Source organism: Fukomys damarensis, unplaced genomic scaffold, assembly GCF_012274545.1.
Source record: "Fukomys damarensis isolate Sample0158 unplaced genomic scaffold, DMR_v1.0_HiC HiC_scaffold_5, whole genome shotgun sequence".
NCBI classification, from domain to species: Eukaryota; Metazoa; Chordata; class Mammalia; order Rodentia; family Bathyergidae; genus Fukomys; species Fukomys damarensis.
In genome coordinates this window covers 81,706,707-81,717,247 of record NW_022900917.1, presented here as the reverse complement: position 1 = coordinate 81,717,247, position 10,541 = coordinate 81,706,707, and the positions used below count along the sequence as shown (strand labels likewise).

The following is a 10,541-nucleotide window of genomic DNA, read 5'->3' as shown; positions in this document are numbered from 1 at the left end:
TTTTTTTTTTTTTTTTTTTTTGAGACAGGGTCTCACTATGTAGTTGAGACTGCCCTGGAACTCATTATGTAGCCCAGGCTGGTCTTGAATTCCCAGCAATCCTCCTGCCTCAGCCTCCCAAGTGTTGGGATTATAGGTGTGTGCCACCACGCCCGGCCATGTTAATGTTAATACACTTAAAATTACTAATTATTTTTCATATCATTTAATACCCATTTATAATCAGATTTCTAAGATTTTCCCCAAGTTAATTTTTCTCATCTTTCAAGGGGGATAATAATGCCTTTACCCTCCTTTGGCAGGCATTTTGTAGGAGGGTATTACATATCTATTTTGAATGAGAAAATATTAAGGTCCTGTAATATACTAGGATCCCTTACCTTAAGAATTTTATAGTCTCAACAGCATAGTATAATATATGGCACATAGAAAGTGCTTAGAAAATGGAATTGTGAGTAATGACAAGATATTCTCCCCTTTAAGGATGTTGTAGTACCAAACCTGTTATATTTAGTCACCAAACTTTTTAAAAATTTAAAGTAAAAATCACTTACAGTCTCAGCACTTTAAACATGTTAAAAATTGTCTTTTTCTCTATACAGGACTAGAGAGATAGTGAATGTCCCGTAGCTGTAAGCATTCTTAGCCTCCAGGTTCTGAACTCTGAACATTACTTCCTACTCAAAGGAATCAGAGCTCTTAGAAGAAGTGGTTTGATTCAGGTCTGGGGCTGGAAAGAAAGAAACCTATTGAAGAGTAATGATGGCATATCCAAAGGACATAGAAACTAACCTGAAGAGAGTCCCACTGGACAAAGATGGGACAATCTGAACATCAAAAAGAATGTGACATCAACCAAGTACATAAAAATCTACCATTTCATAATGGTACCAAATAATATACAGTCCTTGGTCATCTCTGAAGCTAATCAGGCACCATTTTCTACTCAATGAATGAAACAAAAAATGCAACCATTTATTAATCCTCTGGTTAACATCATCCGTGTTTTAGGATAACCAAATGGTCAATGAGGAGAAAATCCTTCCTTAAATACAAATTCTATTACAAGTGCAGAGAAATTAGAGAATTAGAAAGTCACCATTTTGTAATCCTTGATTAAATAACAGATCCGGGCAACAGTTTATAGCAGATGCTCAAATCCATTAGGAGAAAGGTCACTGGAAACTTTATAATGGATAGGCCGTGCTGGGGATTGAACAACAGTAGCTCACTCTTCAGACCTCACTAAAATGATCATGAGGCCCTGTGATTGCAGTGGAACAAGAAAAGCTGGGAAAGTAGTCCATGTTCCGATGCCCTGAATAAGTCAGCATCTCTGGATAGGAGTGTGGTGACAGCAATGAAAGCAGGAAACCATTAACAATCATTCTATGAACTGACTGTGTCCCTGGACCTTCTCTGCTCCTGAAGGAGGTGATTGCCCTACCTCAATAGAAGATTAGTATTTGACTTTGTGTATGTGTGGGGTTCTTAGTCTGTTTGTGGTACTGTAACAATATCATCGGCTGGGTATTTTGCAAAGAACAAAATTTTATTTCTCCCACTTTTGGAGGTTGGAAGTCCAAGATGAAGGCACTGGAATTCTGTTGAGTATTGCTCTCTGCCTACTAGATGGCACTTTGAATACTGCGTCCTCTGCAGGGAGAAATTGCTGTGTCCTCACATGGCTGTAGGTGGAAGGAAATAAAGTATGAAAAAGGGCCAAATTCCCTCTTATAATGGCACTGATCTGTTCACAAGGGCAGAGCCCTTATGACCTGAACACCTCCCAAAAGGCCCCCTGTCCTGACACTTGAATTGGGGGTGAAGTTTCCAGCGCATGAATTTTGGAGGATACCCTCAGACCATAGCAGTGGGTGAAACAAAACATATGTAGCCTGAAGCCATCAGGCACAGCTAGAGAGGTTTGCTCTGGGGCAGTCATGGGGAATAAGTGAATGCCAAGGTCACTCCTTCATAGGAAATCTTCAAAGAAAGTGATAGACCCTTGGCACTGGCATGAAGGCTCCTGATGAAGGAAAAAAGCCTGGGAGTGACTGTGCCTGACCCTGGCTACCATGTACCTTCCTTCCTTCCTTACTAGCCAGGGTACTCATAGTTTAGACAGGCTGTAGGCTGGACTGACTTTTTTGGATACTTTGCAAATAACATTAGGTATCACTGATAGATTAATTTTCTTCTTAATTTTAACATCATTTACTGAGAGTGTGTGTATAATTTAACCTAATAAGACAACTAAACTGTAAGTGCTCTATCCAACGTTTGGCAAATTAGACAATTTGTAAGATATCTGCTGGAGCCCTTTGGGAGACTTATATATAAATTGGGGAGATTTGATTATTTAAAGTTTTTTTTCAAATTGCAAGTTATCATTACTATATTGTGTTCAAAAGTAATTCTGCTTTCTTTTCTACTTCCTAAAGAAGGCTGCTTAGACAGAAAATTCCTACAGCATCAGTTTATCTGTCAATATCCGGGCCTGAGATTTAGGAAATCTTTGGCTTGATTATTTATTACTTGTGGTCCCCAGCCTGAGTGGAGCACTTAGGCTGACTTGATAGTCATTTTCCTATTCTTTGCTCACCATCTGGCATTTCCTTAAGTATAGCTAGAGGACAGTGATAGTAAAGTGGTCATCATTCCAATTTATCCAGTGCTTATATCTCTGGGTCATTGTTTTTTAATGTACTATCTCATTTTATCCTTAGTGATTCCTTAGATAGACACTACTCTTACTGCAGGAACATGAGGCTCAGAAAGGTTGACTGTCAGCAGCTGCATGGCAGGTAGAGAGGGCCGTGTTGTTTACTCAGGCCTATGTCTCACTGCACTGCTCTGATTGTACCCCGATCCATATCCCTATCCATTCCAAAAATTCTGACTTTTGTCTTTTTTTTTTGGGTACTGGGGATTGAACCCGGGTCCTTTCGCTTGAGAGGCAGGCAGTAGAACCATAACTAAATCCCCAGCCCACATATCTTTAAAACACTCTAGGGAGAAGATGAGCTTACGGTCAAGTGCGTGATCTTTGACAGGTAGCTTCCTTCCCTTGGTTTCAGATTTTTCCCTTGTAGTGTGGGGATGTTCTTGGCTTCTGTTGCCAGATATTACCATCTAAGAGCATGTCATGAGCTCTCAGGCTCACAGTGCTGGGGACATCTTGGAGTCTGAGTGTCTAGAGTGTGCCGTGGACAAAAGCACTGTCATCACCATCTCTGAAAAAGTAGGAGAGGGAAACAGGAGAGGGTCAGGTAGGAGAGGAAAAAAGTCTTACCTCAAAAGTTGTATGTGCATGAAATGTATTGATTTGTGATTATTTGCTTAAATACAGGTCCTGTAGATAGACTGTGAGGTGTTTGGGGACAAGTCCTGACGTGTGCTTGGTGAAGAAATATTGTTATGAAATAACACCAATTCTATATCTTGCCTACTGACTTTCTTGGAATCTGGCAAAGATTTATTTTCTCAGGAAAAGGACAGCCCCTAGAGGATAGAAAGTTAGTTTTATTTTTATACATAGGCCCTGAAGTAGAGCAACCACTAGTGATTATTCGGATAAATCAGATGAAGCTGTGGCTTTGTTCTTGTCTCTGGTGATCACTACCCCTTTATTTCTGTTGGAAGACTGGACTTGTTGGACTGAAGTGGATTGCATCAAATAAAACTAAGCCACTCACTTTTACTTTTGTCTAATAAACCTGTATTTGTTTTTGTTTTCAGAAAAGAAAGATGTGACTCAGAGTCTGGAGAACTATACATCAAAGTGTCCCGGTACAATGGAGCTCCTCACCCTCCCTGATGGGCTCACGCTGCCTCCAGTACCCTTCACCAAGCTGCCCATTGTCAAGTGAGTTGGGTCCACAGCTGCCTAAGGACATGGCCTCCCTCCCTCCAGGGCTGTCCCATGCTCTGGTGACATGTAGACATCTTCACAAGACCCATTCTGGTTGACTGTGTGTCTGGTTCATTGGTTCACTGATCCTGATAGTAGTTCTTGAAGTGTAGGTGTCTCAGATGAGAGTCAAAGCCCTGGCTTCTGTCTGTGCCTGTCAAATGGCAGAGTCCCTGAACATGCAGCCTGCTGGTTCTGTGCCCATGTCCTTACCCCTGGGCTGTGAGGGATTGGCCTGGCCTCTTCCCTCTGTGCTCCTCAGCTGTCAGTTGGCTCTACTATCTGAGCCCCATAGCAGTGGCACAGTAATAGGGCCGTTCCTCTCTTGCCTGCTCTTTGCTTACCCTCTCCATGTTGCAGACTAGTGTTCACTCTCTTGGGTTGATCACCCTGGTTTCAGGCACCTGTCTTGCTGCTGCCTCAGTGTCCCCACAGTACCTATTCTTACTTCTTATAGCAGCTGCAGGTCCTGTAGTCACTTCTTGTGCTACTGTCTCTCCTAAAACATTGTAAGGTTTTAGAGAGTGGAAGATCTCTGGCATACACAGAGTGAGTAGGTCCTTAGACAAAGTTTATGAACTAATTTTGTGAGGTGATCTTTGAATTTCTGAAAGATTTGCTTGGAGTCTGGCAAGAAACAGTTGAAACTTGGATCTTACTGTTGAGTAGAAGTACTGTGATCCTAGGTTCCATGCAGCCTAGGATGCACACAGCCTTCTGGACATGGTTCCAACTTAGCTCTGCCTCCCAGACCCCTTTTGGTCTTATAATGAAGCAGGAGCAGCTGGTGCTCCACTTTTAGGCTGACTGTCTGACACCACTCAGTTATTGGTCTCTCAGGGCTTTAGTTGGCTTAGATCACCACCTGCCACTAGGGTAGACAGTTAAGAACAGAGACCCATCATATGAGGTTATTATGAGAATTCAACAAGGTAACACGTAACAGGGTTTGCTTAGGGTGCTTACTAAATGCTGGTTTTCTTTGTGACTACACTCCCTTGAAGCATGTTTGTGTTGCTGAAAAATGTGTGCCCTTAAGAAGTGGGGGCAGGAAAGGTCTTTGTACACAGAGGTCCCTGGCAGCTCTGCTTGGATTTTATGCAGGTGTTCTGAAGGGAGTCTATGATGCTATTCATCAGACAGTGGCCAGACATAGCTCCAGAAGGTGAGGTGATGGCCAGTAGGTGTTCTGGCTGCTGCTTGGAGTGTCTCAGGAGGGCCTCACAGCACCATGGCACATGGGCCTGAGGAAGGGTGCAGTCCTTCTGTGGCCCACACTACTCCCTTCTCCCTTAGGAGAGCTGGAAAGTAAAGCATCCCTTTTGGGCTTTTCTATGAGTAAGACCTAAAGTGGAATGTATTTGATTTGGGATTAAGGGTATGATTCATTTTTTTAAAAATAAAATGTTAGCCTTTCTTAATAATTTTTTATCTGTGTCATGATGGATCATTTTTAAATTAGAAAGCCTTATTTGATAGAACATTCTGAGCCCCATAGAACATTCTGGGTTTCTGATGCTGTATCTCAACGTCTAAGGACATAGGTCTCTTGTCATTGATGCTGGAAGGACTGGTTCTGGCAGGACCTTGGCACCACAGAAGAAGAGCCTGTTTCTTCAGCCCAGAAGACAGCTGGCTGAACCCTGAGATAACCTGGCAGTTGGACTTGGGGTCCTGGGCTTGTCCTGTATTACCTTGTGACCTTGGATAGAGTTGTAGCTTCATTGAGTTTCATTTTTCCCTTTTGTAAAACAGAAAGGTTGCTTGGTTTTGTCTAGCTGAGCTGACACGCAAAGAGGCCCGGAGTACAGAGTTGGCACATGGCATTGGGTAAATTTTAGTTCTCTTCTTGGGACATTTTTGCACCCATGTTGTCAAGCAGCACATTGACTGAAAAATGCTGTCACATTAAGATTTCCATTCCTGAGTTTAAAGACATGAGAATGGTTAGATGAAGTGTGCTGGTTAACTCTTGAGCAAGTGCTGTTGGTAGGTTGTGGGCTCCCTTCCTGCTGGGTGTCCCAGCAGGCAGGTAGATCTTCCTTGGCCTGGGGACCCTGGCAGTGAGAAGAAATTTGTCACAGGCTTTGGAAAGCCAGGGCTGCTCACAGCCTGCGCGTCTGCCCCCGGCTTGCGGCACATTGTCCAGCGTGATGGCTTCACCTGACTCACATGGTTCCCTGTGGCCCCCTTCATCTCTGGACTCGATCATGAGCTCCTCATTGCTTGGTCATATTGTCCCTGAAGCCCTGCCTTCAGAAGTACTTAGAGTGGACAGAATGTATGATGGTTTTTGTTTGTTTAGTTCTTCATCCTCTGTTTGGAACACCTTTGGCTCTCTTACTCTGCCTAATGATAGTTATCTTTCAAGATTTAGCTTAAAGATTACAGCATTTATAAAGCCTTTTCCTAAGCCACTGAAGTAGAAGTTACTCTACCTTCTATATAAGTTAGGAACTGTTGCAGCTATGAAGAACATTTGGGTGTAGTGGCACACTCCTGCAATCCCAGATATTTGGGATTGAGGGCAGATACTCAGGAGGCTGAGGCAGGAGGATTATAAATTCCAGGTCCACCTAGCCAAATTAGCAAGACTCCACCTCAGGAAAAAAAAGTTTAAAAAAAAAAAGGGTGGGTTATTTAGCTCAGTGGTTCCACTACCTGCCTCACAAGCTCAAGGTACCAACTTCGATCCCTGGTACTAAAAAAAAAAGGACTGGGGACATATCTGAGTGGTAGAGTGCTTCTTAGCATATGTGAGGCTTTGGCTTTAATCCCCAGCACTGAAAACAAATGAAACAAAGCAACCCAGCAACCCAAAATAACAACACAAAACAGAACCTAATACAACTAGGAAACCAATAGGAAGTTATTTTTCTTTATTACAAAGAAGCTAGAAATAGGTAGCCTTTTGGCAATTCTGCCTTTACTTCATGATTACCAGGTAGTTGCAGCTACTCCAGATAACACATCTATATCCAAGGCTGGAAGAAGTTTGAAAGGGCAGGTATAGGGATGTTTATCTTTTGTTTAAGAAAGCAAAATTGTTCTTGACAGATTCATTGTGGGCTTCTACTCCAGTGTCACTAGGTAGAAGTGTGTCTTGTGGCCTCCTAGTTATAAGAAAGAGCTGAGAAAATACATACAATAGCTCTCTTAGAATTTATGATGTAGGTGGGTAAGGGAGGAGTCAGAAATTGGTGCTGCTTAGCCTGCCAATCAGCATCTGCTGCATCTTTTTTTGTTGTTGTTGTTAGCACTTATGGAACTTAATTTCCATTGATGTTTTGGGTCACTCTCCTTGAGAGCTCTTGGAATAGCTCTTATCTTTGATGGCCCCAAGGTGATTATGTGTGTGGAATGTATTAGCAGATGTATCCATTAGAGTTCTTTGTATGGCAGTTGATAGAAAACCCAACCCAAACTAACATAAGCAAAAAGAGAACTTGTGACCCATACACTTGCAAATCTAGGGAGGAAGGGAAGGAGCCAGGGTTTAAACAACTCATTAGGGGTTGGCTTCTTTTCCCTTAGCTGTGTCCTCTGCAGTTTGGGCAGTAGTTTCAGGGCCCAGTGGCATCAGAATGGTAGCAGCTGCACAGACCTGACATCCTCTTCTCATTGCGTCTAGGAAAAAAAAGAGAATGGGCTTTTTGGGGAACTCCTGTGAGGGAAAGATAGTGCATTCTTTTAAAGATCATCTCCAAGAGTCTCCTTTCTCCCTGTTGTCTCTCATGGAGCTGTGGACTGATGTCTGAGTCACACCCTAAATGACACAGCAGATGGGAGGGTGTGTGTGGTTCCCTAAAGGAAAGCCCAGGAATTGTTGGCCATCATGGAAGGAAAGGGAGGTCAGAGAGGCAGCCAGCCAGGTTCACTCCAGTGGATGATGCCCACTTATGTCACTCACTTTTTGTCCCAGACAAAACGCCCAACTTTGGCCTGTACTGTGTATAGGAGTGGACACTCCTCTGAGCAGGAGCTGCCATCCAGGTTGGCACCTGCCCTGGAAGAGCACTGTGTGGAGGCACCAGGACTTAACTTTATGAGCTGCATGTTGTCCTCCTCGGTCATGTGGACTTTCTGGCTCAGAGGGCCAGCTGTACGATTCTGTTCCTACCAACACATAGGTCTGGGGCTTTGTTTTTATTCCAGATTAACGTTTTTTTTTTTTTTTTTTTTTAATGTGCCAGGTACCATTATAAGTGCTTTATAAGTATTTCTAAAAATTTTATTTATTTATTTTTTTAGTAGCTACTATTGTTTATTTCAGTTTGGGTTTACAGGCTGGTCTTTCACTCCTTGCAGCAGTTTTCAGTGGCAGTGAGTGTGCTTGTCTTCTTATTCCCGGGGATCACACAGTGATATACTCTGACATTTGGGAGGAGCTTAAAAAATGTTTATCGAAAGACTATGTTCAGATACACAGGAACATGTCTGGAAAAAGTCCGAAGTTGGAGAAGCAGGCAGAGACTGAGTCATTTTAGATGTGCAAATTGAAGATCCTTGAGACACACTGTGAGGCTTCCTTTGTTGAGGCCTCGAGTGCACTGTAAATGCTCAGAGCTTCCTGGGAAGGCACTGAAAAGTTTCACATTTTCTGAGTTCTGGTGGTCAAAGGTAGTCATATTTAAAAATTGTTGCTTTAACCAACTCGCTCGCTGTTCTTTAAATTCCTTTCTCAGGAGCTAAAGGTGTAGGGAAGGTGGGATGGGTAGGGGAAGAGTAAAAAGGGAAAAGAAAAAAATGTGAGAGAATGAAAAGATGAAAATAAAGTGTTTGTAGATGGGGAGGGGAGGAGGGGGTGAAGGGAGGGCAGAGGTAAGGGGAAAAAATGAGAATCAAGACTTGCCATGTAGAGGTACAAGATCCCAACAATGAATGTAACTGTACTGTATCCCTAAAATGTACCAATAAACTCAATTAAAGCTGAAAAAAAAATAAATTCCTTTCTCTCCAATCCTAGGTGAATAGCTGCTTCTGTAAAGCTTTGTCTTTCTCAAAATTCTTTTTATGTTTTCAAAAGGAACCATTCTCTTTAAGACATTCTTTTTCTTCCAACAAGTAACAGTCTCATAATAGTGAAGTGGTATCATCATCACATATAGTAGCAAGCTGCTGTAAAAGTAGCTGCTGTATTTTATTTTTTTGCTCTCATTGAGTTTATTGGTACATTTTAGGTATACAGTACAGTTACATTCATCATTGGGATCTTGTATGCTGCTGCGTTTTAATCATTTCTTAACATTGTTGAATTTCTAGCTCTAGTTTCTCAGTTTCTTGTTCATGGTCTTGTCGTGATATTACATCTTCTTTCTTAAAACCTTCTAAGTGTACCTTTGAAACTTGGTTGTCAAGTTTTTCTTCATGACTTTTCAAAATTCTCCACTGTTTTCTGATGCCCTTAGTAAGTTGCTGTCTCACAGTTTCACAGTAAAGGTCCCACGTGTTCTCTCTACTCAGTTCCCCGTCATATTCTTCAAAATCAGAGATAACAGTTCTTGTACTTTCATCTGCTCTTTAGGTTTCTTCATTTGGGGAGGAAAAAAAAAGAGCTATCATTTTCTTTTTCATTTGCTGAAGAATCTTCTTAAGTTCAGTGTTTTCCATTAGGATTTGTCTCTGATGGTATTCATAATCATTCAAGAGAATTTTATACATTTCATCTTCGTTCCTGGCTTCTGTTTTACCAATTCTCCAGGAGCCACATTTTCCATCCGCTCTGCCCACATAGTTTAAAACATCCATGGCTATATTTTTTATCCTTTTTGTTTATAACAAGTTGATGTAGACATTCTTTTAATTTAATGTAGATGTTTTATTTAATTTATTTATGCTCTTTTCTTTTCATATCATGATTGTCCTGAGTAGCTCAACTTGAAATGATATTTTTGTAATTTTTGTACCTCATCCTTCTCATTTTTCAGCAGCTGATGCAAATTCCTGTTCTTACATTGTAACTGTGTGTCTCTCTCCTGAAGTCCAATAATCTCCTTTCTGGAAGTTTCCAGTTGTTCCTTAAGTTTTGCATAGCAGCTCTGAAGATGATCCATGTCACTTCCCAGTTTCAGATGCTGTGTTTTCACATTTTGCTGAGCTAGAAGGTTCTTGCTTTGAAGTATAAGTAGCTCATTCGTACAATTTAAAACAGCAACTATATTTAATTCTCTCTTTGCTTCTTTGCTTTTGGATTCTTCATACAATGAAGGAAACCTGAAAGTAGTCAATTCCTAATCAAGATATAAAATACTCTGTTCAATATTCTCTTCTGTGCAGAGGCAATGAAAAAACTGTAGTTTTTGATAAGTGTATTGAAGAACATAGCACTTGCTGTTAAGTATAAACTTGATGGAGACATCTTTGTTTCTGAGGTATACTGAGAGATATTTTTGCTTTCTGCACACAGGCCTGGATCTGTAACAGTCATCCAGTTTCCCATAGCAATTTCCAGAGCCAGGGCACCTGAAGAACTAGTTCAACATTGAGACATGTAGCCAGCTGCTATCACTCTTCTATGTAGGCATCTCTGTCATTGCCTGGCCTACCTCTGGCCACACACAGCCTCCCTCACTCTGCCCATCGTACCATATATATATGTGTGTGCGTGTGTGTGTGTGTGTGTGTGTGT

At 41.7% G+C, this 10,541-nt stretch overlaps 1 protein-coding gene and 1 pseudogene across 11 annotated transcripts in view; one reads left to right on the top strand and one right to left on the bottom strand.

Annotated features, from left to right (window-relative positions):
- Positions 1-10,541, top strand: part of Trappc9 (trafficking protein particle complex 9) — a 682,458-nt gene that overhangs the window by 129,252 nt on the left and 542,665 nt on the right. For all 11 annotated transcript variants that reach the window (XR_004516032.1, XR_004516033.1, XM_033760864.1 and 8 more), the window contains one exon: positions 3,742-3,868. Coding sequence is in view for 9 of the 11 variants with exons in the window: in XM_033760864.1 (XP_033616755.1) it covers positions 3,742-3,868 (127 nt within the window). In the remaining 2 variants the exon portion in view is untranslated. The remainder of the gene's footprint in view (positions 1-3,741; positions 3,869-10,541) is intronic.
- LOC104872891 lies at positions 8,303-10,352 on the bottom strand (annotated as a pseudogene).